Source organism: Rhamphochromis longiceps, linkage group LG10, assembly GCF_057381845.1.
Source record: "Rhamphochromis longiceps isolate RC_006_pf linkage group LG10, R_longiceps_female_GT1.1, whole genome shotgun sequence".
NCBI lineage: Eukaryota > Metazoa > Chordata > Actinopteri > Cichliformes > Cichlidae > Rhamphochromis > Rhamphochromis longiceps.
In genome coordinates, this window is record NC_140566.1 from 25,076,667 (window position 1) to 25,095,594 (window position 18,928).

At 39.6% G+C, this 18,928-nt stretch overlaps 1 protein-coding gene across 2 annotated transcripts in view; it reads left to right on the forward strand.

Annotated features, from left to right (window-relative positions):
• Window positions 1–18,928, forward strand: part of fnip1 (folliculin interacting protein 1) — a 40,831-nt gene that overhangs the window by 4,349 nt on the left and 17,554 nt on the right. The window contains exons 2-8 of one of the 2 annotated variants that reach the window (XM_085421090.1): window positions 10,625–10,754; window positions 14,163–14,300; window positions 14,632–14,732; window positions 15,039–15,113; window positions 15,270–15,361; window positions 16,348–16,431; window positions 18,368–18,439. In XM_085421090.1, coding sequence (XP_085277216.1) covers window positions 10,625–10,754; window positions 14,163–14,300; window positions 14,632–14,732; window positions 15,039–15,113; window positions 15,270–15,361; window positions 16,348–16,431; window positions 18,368–18,439 — 692 coding nt within the window. The remainder of the gene's footprint in view (window positions 1–10,624; window positions 10,755–14,162; window positions 14,301–14,631; window positions 14,733–15,038; window positions 15,114–15,269; window positions 15,362–16,347; window positions 16,432–18,367; window positions 18,440–18,928) is intronic. The other variant, XM_085421091.1, reaches the window with a different exon arrangement.

Sequence of the window (18,928 nt, forward strand, 5' to 3'; positions counted from 1 at the left end):
TCTAAAATGAAAAACCCATCACAGCGTTTTTATGTATGCTTGTTCTGCTCTGCTCTCTGTTTGATTACTTTCTTTTTAAGCACTCACTGTCGGTAAACTGACATGGATTACTGTGAATGTTATAGCTTTATTTTGCAGGGCTGCTTTCTTCCCTCGGTGCATGCTTGTGTGAATGCTGCAAGCGTGCCAAGGTTCTGTAAAGACAGCGGCTGTCATCGGGTTCCTATCGGGGCTATTTCAAGTGGCCACACTCAGGCTTCTCAGAACTGCAGGGTCATAGTAAGGATATAATTTGATGTTAAAGTTGCAGGGGCATCACACACTTTACAGCGGTGCGCAAACGCGTTTGTATTCGTCACAAACTTTTCAGAATGTGCCCTTTAGCTTGATATTAAATTTCTATTACGCTCTGTGAGCCAAAGGGTCAGTGTCTATTCTACTATTTAAGCACAGTGTAATTATGTCTACATGTGCTACCAGAATGAAAATTATAGCGCCAGAGGTTGTATCAAAATGTTTTTGGCAGTGAAATAGCTGTTCTACATTACCTTTAGTATCCTAGCAGGTTCAGCCGTGAAATCTAAGCAGGGCTATTAAAGATGTACTGGAGGCAAAGGTAGAGAGGCAAGTTTCAGATGGAAGGAATATGCAGAGGGCGGGTAGTGGAAATATTAGACAAAGGATGATCAAGATGGAGGGGCCCAGCAGGTTGAAAAGAAGAAGACCACAGAGGAGCCTTGTGGATACATATATTAAAGGGGGACATTCAGATGGTTGGTGTGACAGAAGAGGATGCAACGGAGAGGGTGAGATGGAGGCAGATGATCCATGGTAACCCACGGATCGAAGAGAAGAAACATAATTTACCAGTTAGAATGTGATAACTCAAACCACAGGTTGAATTAGGAGTTTTAATTGGCCTTCGTGTGTCCAGAACATGCGACCTCCCTGCAAACACTGTATGGATCAATCAGCTGTCTGCCATGTGAAGCTCATACTCAGTTTAAGGACCTAAAGGAGTGTCCATACTGAAAGCAGTTCTTGTCGGCTGTAGTTTATAGTTAACAGCTTGTCTCTAATGGACATTCAAGGCTCCACATGCTTAGGTAACCCTCTAATGTCTTTGGTTCTCTGTCGTATGTCAATCAACACTATCCTTTGTTGTCATTGGTAATCGCCTCGCTGGTACCCCTAGCCTCAAAGTTTTATATAATGCTTGCTCAAATTGCGTCACCAGTAGTTGTTTTGTCTGTGGTTGCTTGAAGATAAGGCTTTTATGGTTTCTGGTTACCAAGTCACTGACATTTCCAAATGAATGCTAGGATGATGACTTTACATTTAGCTAGGCCTGCTTATCCTGTGGCGTATACGCATTAAGGAACTCCCTATGTTATTTGCATGGTACAGTGATGAGAGGAGTTATTAGTTTATTTTCTATGACTGATTTGTTGTTTGACATTTCTACTGTATAGCAAGTTTGCATGTGACCTTACCAATACATTACAGATGTACCTGAGAAGATCAGAGAAAATTACATTTGCTTTTTTTTTTTTTTACACTGGATACTTGGGGCTGATGCAGAGACACATTTTTGGGTATTGAAATTCTTTTTTATTTGGATCATCATCATCATCATCATCATCATCATCATCATCATCATCATTTATTTATTTATATAGCACTTTAAAAACACACCTGGTAAGACCAAAGTGCTGTACAATACTAATATGCACATAGTAATAGACATAGCAATAAAGTTAAAAAACAATAAAAAAAATAAAAATAAAAATGTCAGTTACCCACAGAGTTAAAAGCCAGGGAATAAAAATAGGTTTTTAATAAAGACTTAAAAACTGGCACTGATGCAGCCTGTCTAATATGGAGAGGAAGGTTATTCCAAAGCATTGGCGCGGCAACAGAGAACGCTCGGTCTCCTCTAAGTTTCAGCCGTGACTTTGGGACCGAAAGCAGCAACTGCTCAGCTGACCGAAGGGAACGAGTGGGGACGTGGGGCTTCAACAAATCAGACAAATAAACAGGTGCCAGACCATTTAGAGATTTAAAAGCCAATAAAAGGACTTTAAAACGGATCCTGAATTCAATTGGAAGCCAGTGTAAAGAGGCCAAAATCGGAGTGATGTGATCAAATTTTCTTCTACCAGTTAAAAATCGTGCCGCAGCATTTTGCACTAATTGCAAGCGTGACAAAGTGCCCTGCCCAACCCCTGTTAAAAGAGAATTACAATAATCTAAACGTGAGGTAATAAAGGCATGAATAACGCTTTCCAAGTCACGCTTGGAAAGAAAGGGCTTAACCTTTGATAAACGTCTGAGGTGATAAAATGCTGATTTTACCACCCCGTTTACATGGTCATCAAAGGTGAGTGCAGAATCAATTTTAACTCCGAGATTTGTGATCGAACTCTTTAGTTGGGAAGTCAAAGCTGCAAGATCAACATCCAGAGTATGAGAAGAACGATTTGGGCCAAATAAAATTGCTTCTGTCTTCCGATCATTAAAATTTAAAAAGTTGTTTGCCATCCATGCTTTGACATCAGTAAGGCAGTCAAGCAGAGGTCCAGTTGGGAGACTATCAGAATGACTAAGAGGTAAGTAGAGCTGGCAGTCATCTGCGTATAGATGGAATGGCACTTTATGCTTTCGGAAAATCGCGCCAAGGGGCAAGAGGTACAATGAAAACAATAACGGCCCAAGAATAGATCCCTGTGGAACACCCCAAAGCAGAGGGGCCACAGAGGATGAAGCCGACCCCAACTTAACACAAAATGTCCTATTTAAAAGATAGGACTTTAACCACATGGATAAACATTTTTTTTTTTTTTTGTAATTTATCCTAAATGTATATTTAACTCATTCACTGCCATTGACGTCTATAGCCGTCAATTGCAGTGAATGAGTCAATGGGTTTAACTCATTCACTGCCAATGGCTGGCAGTGAATGAGTTAAGAAGCTTTTACACATAAGTGAATTAAAATAAATCAGTAACTTAGCACCACATAGCAAAGGTATTGATGAGACTGAATATTCTCAGATACGAAGCTGGGAGTAATTTATTGGAATTTTGAAAATCAGAAAATTCATATTAACTAATTAGCCTACATTCAATCTCTAAATGAGAAGAGTGTTGAAAGGAAGAAATGACAGAAAGCATGGTGAGGGAGGTGTTTTGATGCAGTGAAATGATATTTGCTTTTTGAGGCGAAACTGAATCTCTCGATCATATGATCTTTTTTTTGCTTATTAGAATTTGATTTACATGTGCAGCACTGACCGTTTACCCCGATTTCTACGTGACTTCCACCAGTACTCTTCAGCTTGATGTTCCGTTCATGTGATTATTTGTGAGAAATAGTCATACACTCGATACTCCCAACTCAGCTGTCACTCATTTTCTGTCATGTGTTGCTGATTCAGAAGTTGTCACACAGAGTTAATCCAGAGTGTACACAACCTCACTGGGTAAAGATACATGCAGAGGATGCGTATAGTAAGAAAAGTTAGAAGTAAATAAATAAATTTAAAAAAAAAAAAAAAGTGTTCCCACTGGCTAAACCTTCCACATAAAACACGAGTGTTGTCAGAGAATACACTTAGACTGGGCTACTTTTTGCTTTACTTGTGACCTTTTATTCAGATATGGTGTTTACAGCTAATTGATTATCTATTATATCTGCCTACTTTAATCAGCTAGTCTCTGTGTGTCTATATTGTAGGTGTGAACCGTCATCTCAGGGTGTTCCAGAAATGCTCTCAGTATCATGTGACTGCTGGAATGCAGAAGTCCTCAATGCTACATAATCAGCACAGAAACTAGCTGATATGCAGGTAGTCAGGTGTTTTCAGAGCGTGTGTGACAATATGTTCACTGTATTGTAATGGTAGTTCCCCTCCCCTCATAAAAAAAAAAAAACTTGGACCCTCAGATTATTTTCAGTAGATTAATTATTTAATAATGAATAAACAACTTGTTTACCTTAATCAGTTGATTAATGAACATTTTTCCCATGGAGGTTTCTGTTGGCTTTCTCCAGCAGCAGAGGAGTGTTGTTTCTGTTGTTTGTTAATTTTCAGACTGTATACCATTTCACAGATACACCAATTCCTGCAGGGAAGGTTTCAAATTTGACAACTAGGCAGAAGTATCTTCTACTTCTTGGGAAGTATTAGCACTTGTCTGAGTTTCTGAGAACATATGTATACAATATGAGCTGATGAAAGCTTAGATATGTCTGAAAGATTAGATGTGTTAACTGCGTTTCAGGGTCACATAGTGATTTATGTATTTATAGTTGTTTGTATTGCCTATGTGCCATGCTGGAAAGTAGCACTATGGCACAGAATGACCTATAGCTCACAACTAGCGATGCAGCTGGTACTCATACATGTTTTACATTGGGGGTTTGTGAAGGTGCATGAGCTGTGTTAGGAGCTATATACAGCTTTCCTATGCTGTCAGTACATGCATATTGATACATGACTTCAGTAGTACTCCTGTGTAATGATCTCTAAAGTCATCACTGAGCAGGCTTCCCACATGGAAAGCTCTCTCTACTTTATCTAGATTCTTCTTGGTGTGGTTTGCTTGCTATTACACACAACCTTAGGGTCAGCGGTTTCAGTCTTTACGCCTGACTTTGGTCATATGTTGCCGCTTTACTTCCCTGTTTCTGTTCAATATTTGCCAAAATGCACTTTGTGCTCTAAAATTTCAAGCAGGGATTTTCAGCAAATAGTGTGCAGTATGTTCAGTGTAGCTGCCTTTTCAAGACAGTTAAGCACCTGTTGATTTTAACATGCTATGACACCATCCAATATTACCCAGTGCTGTAGCCTCCACAGACGGCCCTCTGATGGGAAGCTGTAAAAAAAAAGAAAAGAAAAAAAAAGTGAGGTGGAAGCAGATGAAAGCTGAATGAACAAGAGCAGTCGTGCCTTACGTTCATGTAGAAAATTAATGGTTGTGTGTCCGCAGTCTTCGAGTAAACCTATAACCACACAGAACCAGTGTGTAACCACATTAAGGAAGGAAGGCTGCCTCTGCTAACATTAGCTACACTGAACAATCGTGTGTGTGTGTGTGTGTGTGTGTGTGTGTGTGTGTGTGTGTGTGTGTGTGTGTGTATGATGTCATGTTATGCTACACATTTCAGCTCGTAATTTAATGTTAATTTTGAGTTCACATGCCATATTTGTAAGTTCTACCTGGGCTATCAGATTGTGATCGATTTTAAGTTTCCTGAGCATTTTCTTACTTTTAGATGAGTTTTTAAATGACAAGTAAATTAGTCATCAGGATTCAAGCACATGCAGTGAAATTCCAACTAACTTGAACTTGGGCTTTCAGTTAAATGGCAAAATGCTGTATGATGGGGAAGTTTTTTTTATTTGTTTTGTTTTTCATTGTAGGAATTGTCCAGTTTTATGACACTGTTGACCCTCTTGTGGTTGCTGGCTGCAGAAATGTCTTTTTAAAACACAAGCTGCTGCACCTATCGGAACCCTCTGTCACACACAGCCGGAAGAACGTCACACAGCTTAGGCAGAGGGGATGTTTATGTAACTGTCTCTCTGTCTCGAACACACACACACACACACACATTCTAGTGGCATGAGAGAGTGAGAAAGCTAGGGCTCTTCGAGGTCAGTATAGGCTGATGTTTGATTCAGTACAGTCTGGGTAACAAGGCTGCCACGTTTTGACCTTTATCACTTTACACCTTCCACGGAACAGCCGTGGAAGGTTTTGCGTCAGCGTTGCAGTTATATCAAGTTAATATGAGTGGAGAATATGTGACAAGGAATGTAGTTTAGTATTTAAGAATGGGACGGTGACCATTTTTAGGTTGTGAGCAGCCTAAATAAACTGGTCCATTTCTCTGAAGTTCAAGTTGTGGGGAACTTCATTGACAAGATTTGGCAGCTTTATGCTCTTTCTTACCCCAAATGTTTTTTATATGCAGTTTGTTCTACAAGAGAAAAAAATGCATGTTTAAATTAATTGGAGAAAGAAAGAGAAAGCTGATGAATAAGGGAGAGAGGAAAAAAAAGAGCGGGATTCAGAAACAACAGACGAACAAGTCCCTACTGTCACTCTCTTATCACAGCGCTTTCTGGCTGTCAGCGGTCCAGACTCAGTGCTGTTGCCGCCTCGGTACTGTCCAGCACACACAGTGTTCCTGCGATCACCTGATAGTCTCATGTTGTTGTGTGAATTTAGTTCACCGCTATTCTTAGAACCTGGTTTGACTTGGAGAGGAGAAGCAAGAGAGGAATAGAGAGAGGGGAGAGGGCTGGGGAAAGACTGGCAGACTCGCAATGATGCCCAGGTAGGAGTCGGTAATGTTTAACCTGGCCTTTATGCATCCAAGTGGGCACGGTGGTGTTCGTTAAAGGAGGTTTGTGTACAATGCTTGTGCTGTTACCCTTAAGTTTGTTTTCTGCCCGAGTGTTGGGAGCTACAATGTGCCAGCTGGCTGTTACAAGCAAGACCGTAAGAAAGGCAGTCGCTTTTTAACTGTCAGCCTCAGTGGCATTGAACAAGATTGATTCTATCTGTTGAGGTCAAGTTACATAATATAGATTACTGAGTTTGTGGTGAAGCATGCCTGTTGGTTTTGGGTGAGGGGAAAAAACACTGCTCATGTATTTGGGTGGAGTTTCTGTTTTATATCTATGTAATGTCAAATTGATAACTGTTGCCACAAAAGAAGGTGATTCACTCATTTTACATCCTGATTGTTTCCATCTTGTTTTGTTTAGTTTTCTTTGTTGTTGTTTTTTTTAATGAAACATGCAGAAAACATTCATGGGTGGAATGTTTTTTGGGGATTTTTTTTTTTCTATCAACAGGTTGCTCAAGGAAATGAAACCTTTTTACACCTGTGGTGCTCAGAATTTGAGTCACTTTTGGTTCAGACAATTGCGGTCACAGCAGTACAAGCATGTAACAGTCATGAAGTCATGTGCTGCTTTTATGAATGACTCCCCTCTCTCCTCTGTCAGTGCTGTGACTGTCACAAGCTCACTGATGGGGTACTTCCTCCTTTGCACTAATTTTCCTTGTCTTTCGCTCAGTGTTGGGTTTTGTTTTGTTTTTTTGTTTGTTGTTGTTGTTGTTTTTTTTTTTTTTCTTTGTCAGATATCTATCTTTATCTCTTTAGATTTCTGGATTTTTCTAGGTCTGTTTTCTTATTGTGATCTGTTTGGCTTTTGTTCTTTGTCTTTCATGCCTGCTCTTATTGTTAAGTGCATCTTTGGTCTTTAGCTGTTTCTTATCTCCTCTTTTGAGTTTATTCTTTGTTTTTGTTTTTTTGCCGGTGCTTATAAAAAGATTTGGCCTTTTTACATCTTTTTGCTTTCTGTCCTATCTTTATTTTATTTTTTTCTTTGCTTCTCTTGTCTTCTTCACTGTTATTCTTAAAACAAAGGGAGCACTGAGCCTGGCGTCAAATTATGCAGATTCATTCTGGGTTGATCTGTAAACAGCACGTCATCTTATTTTGTAAATGTCGTACCCATGTTATTTAATTGCTGTCATTTCTTCCTTGTTAGCTGTGTTAGCTATTTAAGCTCTGGAAAGATATCCGTTTGTTAAAGCAGTTTGTGAGAGTTGAAACTTCACATCTTAGATATTACTCTTAGTGCCTCTTACGTAGTGGTGTCAACCAAATTGATCTAAATTATAAACTGTTGTAATATTAATAAATTAACCACACATGAAAAGCAGTGATCCAAAGACATATGTGATACTTAGATGAGCTAAATATTGATACTATGCAATTTGAGGCCATTATGTAGGCCATAGAGGAATTATGCCACCAGTTTGGCACGTAGACTGAACAAATAATTGTTTTTTTACCCCTTGGATAAAATTGGAGGTGCAGCTATTCATTTATTCTAGTATTCAAGTATCCTATCGATTACTTGATTGATTGATGGAACAATCAGATAAGAAGTACTTTTGTCTTATTAAGGAGTAATAACAAGTATTAAAAAGGGAAAACGCAGGTCTGTCAGAATGAACTGATCATTGGTTTCCAGTTTAGAAATTGCAATGTTTTTAATAGTTTAACTTCTTATGATAGCTGAATGAAAACTAAACCTTTTTACGTTGATGTTTTTATGTGTAAATTATGGCCATATTAAGCTTTTCATAAACAATCACAAGGACAGAATTGTCAGGGTATACATGCAAATTAAAATGATAAAGTAACTAAAATAGCTGTTACTGTCTTTTTTTGGAAGGCTTTTTTAATAGCAGACTAAAAAAAAAAAGAGTTCTCACAGCATTGTCTCCAAGATGGGGTAGATTTGTTTTGTGTTCATTTGTATATTCATGTAAATAAATGTTACTAAAGCCTTGAAATAACAATGTTTTCTACACCCCATGGCTCACTTTAGTCTCGCCCCTACTTGTTCCAGGTATTGCTGAAATATAAATTTGGGTGGCTGCCGACAGCCTTCATCAGGCTGCCTAATTTAAGCGCTGTCTCTCAGACCAAGTAAACAGTTCATCTGCATGTTTTATTTTAATTTCTGTAGCTTACCTTTAGTTTTTCGCTGTGTAAAACAAATAGCATTGGATGGGAGTTCCCCTTTCTTGAGCACTTGGAAGGATCAAAGCAAATTATTTTTACTTTAAGGGCTTTTTTAAATAATTGAGTTTTCCGAGTTACCCAGTGAGTCATTGCAGCCTTAGATAAAATCATATCGTTAAAAAAAAATGCTGAATGCTGGCGATGCATTTCATTGTTTAGTGCCGACCATATGGCTCTGGGCATGGTCTCCCTCCTGTATTTCTACTTCTCAAAGCACCACATGACTTTGGTTTGACAAGTTAACACTAAGGCTGCATCATAAAACCCCCTCCTCTTGCTACTCTGCAGGACTGAATAAGTTAGCCTGTCAGAATGCTGGTCATATTTTGACATTAGTGTTTGGTAAATAGTAGCTCACATGCAAGGCATAGACCTTTTCTCTTGGACACATCACCATGCATGACAACACAGGTATTCCCTGCCCCATTGAAGTTCACTTCCTACAAAAATGGAATCCTGCTTTTGAATGTGTGTGTGCTATTTTGATGGCAAGATTGATGGACTTAACAGTTCTTTTTCCACCCCTCCCCGTCAGCCCATTTACTATAAACACTTGTGTTTAGGGACACTCCCTGCTCCCCAATAAAAGGCTATATTTAGGTCAAGCTCTGTGCCCATCTGCCTGACCCATCTATCCTTCAGATCAGAAAGAAATCCCCTACCATCATTCAGTCGATCCAATATCCTGTCATCTTTATAGCTGTCACTAAATCAACCAGGGGGCCGAGTTTCCCCAAAAGCACATGAGGATTCTGGGAGCCTAATGAATGGCAGCTATTAGTCACAGTGAGTTGTAAATATACAACATCATCCTTCAAGTATTACCTGAGATGGCCATCATTAATGAGATGAGCTGAGTGAAACCACAGGTTACTTAGCAACAACCATGGAGCTCTGGCTCCCTGTAAATGGCTTAACTGTTACTTAACAGCGGTCCAGCGATTCCTGCCAGAAGAAGAGTACTGGCATGAAATTTCACAGCAGTTTACAGATACTCTAAATTTCCAATGTGGCTCAAAGTCTTATTAACTATTTGTGTATTGTAATGATCTTAAGAATTTGCATTTGTGAAAATGACTTTTCATTTAAAGAAAGCCAAAAGTTGTATTTGTGCTCACAGTTTTTTAATCATGCTGTAATTCTGGCAGTGGATGATGGCTTAGCAACTTGTCAATGACGAATCAAGTCATCTAGTTGAATTGCAAAGTGGTCACACAGGCTGATTAGTTACATGTGCATCTGTGAAGGTACGTGCTGGAAAGAAAAGGCATACTTTGTATTATATTGTTAATGTGTTTGCTTTCTTTAATCCAGTTACATGACTGTCTTGGGTGACTTCTTTCTAGCTAGGTACACCATGAATCCGTTAGGGTTAGACTGGTAGTACGTTCTCATGGCACACTTTGTGTCTCCCTATTGACTCTGGTATGACATGGGTGAATGACAGCTGTGGCATGGAGAACACTGGCTCTGCCATAGCTGTGGGATGAGTGACGGCTTAAACTGTGCTTATTACAAGGTTGAAAGCATGTCAGATTTACATTTTCTCTTATGCACTGAGCTCTTCCAGTTTTCTGCAAATGAGAATTTTGCTTTGCAACAAACTCAAGTACAACTCCAAAACATCAGCTTCAAAGATATGCTTAGGATCCACAATGTCAATGTTCAAGTTGCATTACTGCAAATGTTCTTTGCAACCTTTACAGTAATGCTGTAATGTCTCCTATGTTTGTAATTCAAAACATTAGAGCAGGACTGCATCTTGTATGTGTATGTGATTTTGATTTTATAATCCACAAAGTTATGTTTTTGCTCTGCGTATTAGTTTCTGCGCCAGATTGTTTCAGAAGGTATTTTGTTACCACATTATGATGTTGTTATTAATGTACAGGTTTCTTGGATATGGCCCATAAACCATCAGGTGTGTGTGTGTGTGTGTGTGTGTGTGTGTTAATTCACTCCCATGTGATCCCACTTTTATCTGTCCATTATTCCTCCCATTTAGCTGGCCACTTCCCCAGTTGGAGCCCAGTCAGATCAGGCTGATAGTGTACCAGGACTGCGAGAGGCGTGGCAGAAATGTCCTGTTTGACTCCGCCGCCAAAAAAAGGGCTACGGAGGAAACCCCCATTACTGTAAGTCGTATGTCGTTTTTGTTGTTGTTTTCGTTTCCCCCTTCGTCTTTATGTGCTTGTGAGCTGCTGACATTTGGGACATTTCCTAATTGCTGATTTTAAAACAAAAAATAAATAAACAAAGAGGTTCCCACGGGAACAAATGATGCACTAAAATAGCTACAGACGCTGTTGCAAAGTCTAAAATTTTTGTAAAAATTGATGTATTTACAACTACTAACTTTTTTTTAAGACCTTAAACTTTGACCTCGAAAGCTCAAAGAAAGTTATTGTAGATGAAGAAAGATAAAAGCAGTGAGACATAGGCAGGCGCAAAACAGAAACCAGTCACGCTGCCGTGACATACAGAAAGTCATGTGCCTGATTCACAAAGTCCAGAGGACACTAGCTGCACCTTAACCTGTACTACACCTCACTTCCCCACAGAAAGTTAAAAGACAGGGAGTGCACCTGGTTGGGCTGTTTGTGAGTTTGTCTTTTTGTTTAAGATAAGGAATTTCTTTTTCACAAAAAACCTGCTGAATGAATACTTATAAGTACTCTTATAGTCAGCATTCTAGGGCAAGAATGCCACAAAGGCCATTATTACCTGAAAACTCTTCAAACAGGAAGTGTCTTTGTTTGTGTCACTAAGCCTAGATTTAGACTTAATTGCCAGCACACCCATCTAGTGAGACTTGAAGATGGAAACTAACTAACTTATGCCATATAACTACCAGCTTTGGGTATATTTTTGAGTTGGTCACAGTCACTGCTTTTACCCTTTTTATTTCTTTGTAACATAACTAATATTTTTATACTGCTGCTGTTTGTTCCTTTCTGGCCCTGACCGGTTTGTTCTGGTGCTGTTATCTCCACTAATAATAATAATCGCGTCAGCTGACAGCCCATGTGTAAGCAGCATTCTTTCATCCTCACATGACAGCCATGTCACTCAGTTTTCTGTTGTTGTTTTTTTTTTTCCTCCTCCCTTTCCTTTGTATTTATCTTATTTTGTTTCAAGCATTTTAATTTATTTACCTAAATGTGTCATCTCTGCCTTCTCTAGCTGCCTCCTTTTAATCTATATCACTGTGATGGCCTCATTAGCGTCCTCTGCTTTTTCTAAAATAATCTGGTTGTTTTTGTCCTCTACATTATCCGTGTAACAGTTTTATATATATTTATAAGTCACTCTCTATCTTTACAACTGTTAGCTGCAGTCAGATGATATATATATATATGTGCACTTACTGGCATTTAAAGATTGTTTTAATATCAAATCTCACTGGATCATCTATTGGTGTTATCAAGTTCACCTGTTCTCACTTGCTCTTGCATATGAGAAAATGACTTTTCTCTACCATTGCTTCACACATCTGTCTTAACCTGCCTAATCTTTCTCTGTACCTCAGCTGTCTTTCTTTTGGTCCTTGTTGTCCTCCATAATATACCCTGCCTCCCTTCCTCCTGTCTTTCATGTCTTTTGACTTCTCATTATACACTTCCCTGTTCTTTCTCCTCTCATTTTACTATCTCTTCTGTTGCCTCCATATTTTAGGACTGTGTTTTGCTTCCCCTTAGGTTTGTTTCTTTGTCTGCTGACCAGGTTTCCTCTGCTTTGCCATACCTTCTCTTGCATGACTCATCCACTTATCTCATTATCATATCTATAAGTTTGACATATTGCAGGCACACGTTCACTTCCTGCTTTGCTATATGGCCACCTGACATTGAAATTAGGATGGTATATTTGCTTAACTTCCTGAACTCATTCACCTCAACTTATTGAAGCGTTACATTTAAATTGGACCTGGGCCACGTACTGTATACAGTAACAAAAGCAAGAGTTATGTTGTGTGTATGTTTACATGTCTTGCAGAGTGACATTTGTTTGCAGTGAGTACATAGATACTGCACCGACCCTGCTTACTGCATTATGTGTTTGTTGCTTGGGTTTGAGTCAATATTTTTGGTGCATTCTGCAGCATTAGGCCTTTGCCAGTTACTCTTTTCTCACATGACAGGTTTTTGGCAATTCGGATGAATTTATTTTTGAGAAGAGATTACAGCTGCAAAGCACAGAAAAACAGAATGACTAATAGAGAAACAAGGGACCAAGCAAGAGAAGCTGGACAAGGGGAGATATATGTGATGGGGTCAGCAAGAGTCAGGAATGAAGAGAAAGAGGGGAGATAGTGGGGAAGAGGAAACTGCAAGAAAATGGAGAGGAAAAAATGGAAGACGGCACTTGTTCTGATATAGAAATAGATTTTCAAAGGAGAGGAAAAAAGCTGCAGAAATTGGAGAGGGATGAAGTTAGAGCAGTTGAGGGAGTGGAGAGTGGAAGGGGGAGGGAGGGAATGATTGCAGTGCTGCTCAGTCACGAGTTTTCGAAAGAGTCATATGACTGGCAGTCACATGCTTGCGGAGTCTGTGTACATACCTCACACTGCACTGCAGCAGACACACACACACACACACACACACACATCCGTGTGCCTGTTTGCCACATGCATGTTCGCAGTGGCTTCATAACCGTGTCTGTGCTGCAAAATGACCTTTATAAGTGAAAGAAAACACAAGCTGTATGCAGCAGGATTACGTAATGAAGCACAAACCGTCCTTCTACTTCTTTGCCTGTTTTCCTTCTCTCCTTCTCTCATGCTGTTTTTCTCTCACAGCATCTCATATTCCCTCTGTGTTCTTCTCTTTTTCACTGTCAGCAACAGTGGTTTCAAGTGAGCCATTACCAGAGCCTAGTCACTAAAAAGAAACCTCACACACACCCTCTCCCTCCCCTTCCACCCTCCCTAATGCATTCCTCTTGAATAGTCTGCCAAGTTAAGAAGGCACATGACACAGGCTGATTGAGATCACATTGCTTTTAGCTAGCTGTTTATACAAGTACCTCTAGATTGGGTTTCTGTGGCTTTTGACGTATAGTTTAACTGTATTTATGTTTCTCAACTAAAAGCTTTACTTCTTATGATGATTTTTGATTGTAAGAAGTCAAGGGTCCAATTTGAAACTCTGTATAAAATGGATGAAGAACACTCTTGGATATGTACTCTCTTTATGCTTACGTTAATAGTGGTCTGTATAATTGATAAACACCCCACAATACAATCTTAATGACCTCGTCTCTATTTCCACATGTGCAATTTGTTGCTACATGAATGTCATTAAGAGCCAAATATGTTCAACCCTCCTGTCTTGTGATTTCAGCTCAGGGTTGTAGGTCATTTGCAGTAGATGCTTCATATTTATGCTGCTTTTGTTTTTTTGTTTGGTCTCTAATTAGTCACAAGGATGAAAAGTTGCAAAACAAAAATCAACAACTAATTGTAGAGGTAAATAAGTCTGCATTCTTGGCAGTTGGGTCTATAATATTCTGTATTTTGATTTTTTTTTTTTTTTATCTTGCAGAGCGCCGAGTCCCAGGTGAAGATGTTTGGAAAATGCTGCCAGCTTCGTCCTACAGGAGGCAGCAGCAGTTCCCTGGACAGCTCCTCTTCCTGCACATCGGAAACCAAGGAATCCAAGGAGCAAGGCCTCCGCTTCCAGGTAACGCAGGACTGAGATTGTTTAAATGAAGTACTCTTCTACAAAGACATATCCATAAACACACAAATGTAAACTGTGCTTGTATACTTTATGGTCCTTGGGGAGCACTCTTCAATTTAGTTTGAAGTTTGTTGCATGTTTCAGTCACAAGTTTTGATTTGCTGGTATCATTTCAGATCAAACTGCTGAAGTAAATTGTGTGCAATCTCCCCCGTTTATATTAAGTGCTAAATGAATAACTGCTATGATGCCTTAAGAATTTGCACAATGTGATTGTGTCGGTGTCTAATGCCTAGAGGTTACAATATCAAAATATTTCTTTCCTTTCCAGGGTTCAAGGTGTTCATCAGATGTGGTTATGCTGGGTGAAATGATGTTTGGCTCTGTGGCCATGAGCTACAAAGGCTCTACACTTAAAATCCACCAGATAAGGTAAAAAGAAAAGGAATGCATGAATGACTTTCTCCTCACTGCTGTTTCCTGAGTTTAAAAAAAAAAGCAAACATTAAATATTCTAGTTCTGAACAAAGGGACTTTTAGAAACTTGTTGAAACTATGGGATATCTGATCCTTACGTTTTCTGAGACCAAACAGTTTTAAGGTCAAGTGAAGGTGATAATAGGATCCAGGAAGAAAATAAGTTGTGAATTGATTAGGTAGAAGAAGAAACACACAACCATAAACATGAACAAAGCACATATACTAATGATCTTTGTTCCTGCACCATCATCATATCAGATCACCACCTCAGCTGATGCTGAGTAAAGTCTTCACTGCCAGGACCGGAGGCAGCGTGTACGGCAGCCTGAACACGTAAGCATTTGCAAGCTTATCAACACACGCTGTGACTCCTATGCAGAACTCTGTCATAAACCAAGATATGCCAGTATTCTCCAATCCACAATACAAGTGTTGTTGGCAACAATCCTTATAAATGTTCTGCTGGCTTTCTCTGTTCGTCCCACACAGGTTACAGGACAGCCTGGAGTTCATTGGACAGGACAACAACACCCTAAAGCCTGATCAAAACACTGGGCCCAACAGTCTGCTAGGGAACATAGGTAACCATGGCAATCTAGTGCCGTGCCAAACCTTTTATTTTTGTGCCATGTGTGATCATTTCTCTTCCTCTGTACAAATTATGAGTAGATTACCAAGTCACTTTTTCTTTAATGTAATCATAGAGAGAAATTGCTCTATATCTTTATGTAATGTGTTTGTTTTTGTTCATTTTTTGGACTTGTTAAATATATACAAATGCATATTTAATTTTACCTTCATGGCATTTTGTTTGAAAGGCTCAACTCTGTAAAGTGTTGAATTTTGTTGCTTATTTATTTTATCGGAAGTTGAAGTTTTTCACCTTTAAGCTCCACCATTGCGGCCTCCCAGGGCGCTCTTTGCCAACAGCTTTTCTTTACAGCTACGTCTACCCTAAACTGGCGCAAGATTTCTCAGTTGGTAAACAGAATCGGCCATTCTATGAAACACTTAAGGCATTCTAGTATTTGTGCTCTCGTGCTTCACTGATCCTTATGATGACCGACTGTGCTACAGGTGGTGAAATTTGAGTGTTGGTTTTTGATGGTCAGTACATTGTCTGTGCAGCCAACTGATTTAGGCTTAGGCTGTGAAATGCTTCTGCTACAAAGATGAGCATAAAAGCCTGATTTTTAAAAAGCTCAAATGAAGAACTGTTGGCGAAGTTTCTAATTTGTGCAGATTCTCTGTCATCCTCACAGAAAAGACATCTAGTTACATACATCAAAGCTGAAAATCTAACCAATTACGAAACCTGCTTTAAAAAAAAAAAACAAACGTATATGGTGCATTTTCTGTGAGCGATGCCACCTCTCTTGTCTGCCTGGTTGTTTATTTCATTTCAAACTAAAAATTTCCTGTAACTAATGAGACTTTCAAACAATAGGAGGCAGTGATATTTCCTCCTCCATTCACTAATCATGGTTCGTGTTTTTTGTCCTTTTTTTTTTTTTTTTCTTCCCTTCCTCCCTTTCTTCTTTTCCATGTTTTTGTTTGTGCTGCGCAGGATTTTCTCAGCTCTGCAGCCCTCGACGGGCCTTCTCTGAACAGGGCCCGCTACGCCTCATCAAGAGCGCTTCTTTCTTTTCAGGTTGGCGCTCAAAACTGACCATGATTGCTGTGTGTCAGTTGCATGCGTATCTGTAGACTGAAGTTTAAGTAACGGTGGTTGCATTGGATGCCTCTCAGCAACTGCATGCCTGGGTAGTGATTCTTGCATTAGCAGTGATAGTATTCGAGACATAGCTTGCAATGGCACTAAGCATCTGCAAATAACTTGGGTCAGATAGGACGTGCAAAAAATTTAAAGGCAAGTGGCACTGAGTAAATGAAAAGGCAGTTCTTTAAACGAGGATTGAGGTGTCTTGGAGCCATACTCAAAGACACCTCATGCCCTTAAGCTTCATCTCTGCTTCTTCACATAAACCACAAGGAAACTAGGAAACGGTGGAGGGAATGTGTATTCCTTCAGGCATTTGCAGCCTCACAAACAAGAACTTGACTCATTAGCCATAAAGCTGTCTCAAATCATGTATATACTTTATCTGACCCATGTCTGCAGGTGGATAACACACAGGAATGCATGAGGGTTCGCTGGTGTCGGTGGCTGTAGTATTAGTTATTTTTACAGTTTCATGTCCTCCTGTTTCTGTTATGTACTCACATACTTTTACTAACATGTTGTCTTTGACAGTGCCTGTCATACTTGGGCAATGCTTTTAGGCTTGATGTGCAGTGGGCTGTTTTTAAGTTCTTTTTTCCCCCTTTCAAAATCTTTTCTCATTTACGCCAATGAAATTGTAGCAACAGTCTCACTTCCTGGCTGTTGTGCAAAGTAAAATAGCCATAATGAAGAATTTTCTACCATCTGTGTCTATCACACACGCTTAATATGCAACTTGAAGCTGTTCCTCACAGAATAGGTCTTGTTTGGGGGCTTTGTTAATCTTTGATATGCTGCTGATTAAGTTTGGGACCAATCAGATACTTCCTTGATTGTATTGAAAGTTGTATAACCATCTAAATCAAATCTCCAAACATTACTGTATTTTACATTGCAATCAATACCTTTGCCACACTTCAGTAGTGGTTATCACTACCTCCATGTTTCCCATTTGGGGTTAGGCAACCTTTTTCCATGGTAATCTGGTAAGAGTTATAAAAAAGTGTTTTACTTGGCATGCAATATTTTTCATACACATCCTTCTAAGGACATCCTTGCATTTGCGCTGGTATGCAATATTGCAGTGATTAAAGAGCACCAAGATCATTTCAGCCATTTGCGTTTGTGGGTTTCACCTCTCATTTTTCCTATTTTCTTTCCGTCAGTATGTTGACATTAAGTGCAGACACACTCTGTGATATCTGTGTTACGGGGTTGTTGTAGAGGGAAGTCGGCGCTGCAGCAGATGATGTTGATAGTGACACCGAGTGAGCTGTTGAGTAACAGTCTATTACAACAGTAGTGCTTTTCACCTTATTTGTCTTCCTTGTGACACTTCCTGTTTTTGGAGTTGGAAAACAAAGGTTGCTAACTAATGACATGAGAATCAATCGGGAGCGCCCACTCCCCAGCAGAGAGTAGGTCAGCACCTGCTGGAGGTTAAAGCCTTTTTTATGGAGTTCTGAGTACTGCTCCGTTGGCTATTTTAAGATATTTCAACCCCATCTCTGCTGTATTGGCTCATTGCACTCATTATTTTGATTCTAATCAAGAAAAACAACTCTTCTGCTTTGTGGTTGCTAGTCCAAGAGTTAATGTTACACATCTAAAAGCATTAGCATCTTGTGTATTATAATGCAACATTGTAAATCTCTAACATAGTGGCGATAACAGCATCTTCAACATGTTTGGTGCTCCAGTTCGTTAATAACATTTTTCTTGTTCACACAGGTCATTATTTTATTTTTTATTTTTCTTTTTTTGTTTATTATCCTCCCTTATTTCCATTTTCTGCTCTACTTTCTCTTCACCCACTCTCACCCTTAACTTTTCCCTTTCTCTCTCTTTCCTGTTTTTCCTCCAGGCCACAGTCACCCTATGGACATGCCTGGCCGAGGGCTGTACGACGAGAGGGACAGTGGCATCGCCAGGTCTGGTACGTTAATGAGACTAGGCACCAAAGCCTGGATTGACCTACACTCACACCACTTTCAGTCCCACAGCTGAGTTTTGAATTACGCCTACATTTAATCTGATCAAGACTAAAGAGGTCAAGGAACAGAGAACATTGAGAGTATGTCAGGAAGATACTGGGTCATTACACTCTACATAAAACCACACAGAAAGAAATAAAAGCATGGTGGAAGATGGTGTTGAGGTGAATACATAGCTTCTGAAGTCTGGAAAAGTTTGTCCTGTGGAAACTGACCCCTGTCTCCCAGGCTCTCCTTTAGCCCCACCCCTTCAAACATCACCACGTCCTATTGGAATGACTGGTACGAGGAGAATTGTACATTCAGCACGAGACCCATGTTTAAGCAGAGAGTTAAATATATCGTCGCTCGATACTAGCTTTTCTAATTTAAGAACTCTGCGTCTTTTTTTGACTTTCTCCACCTCTGTACTGTGGTTAGGCTGGAGAGGG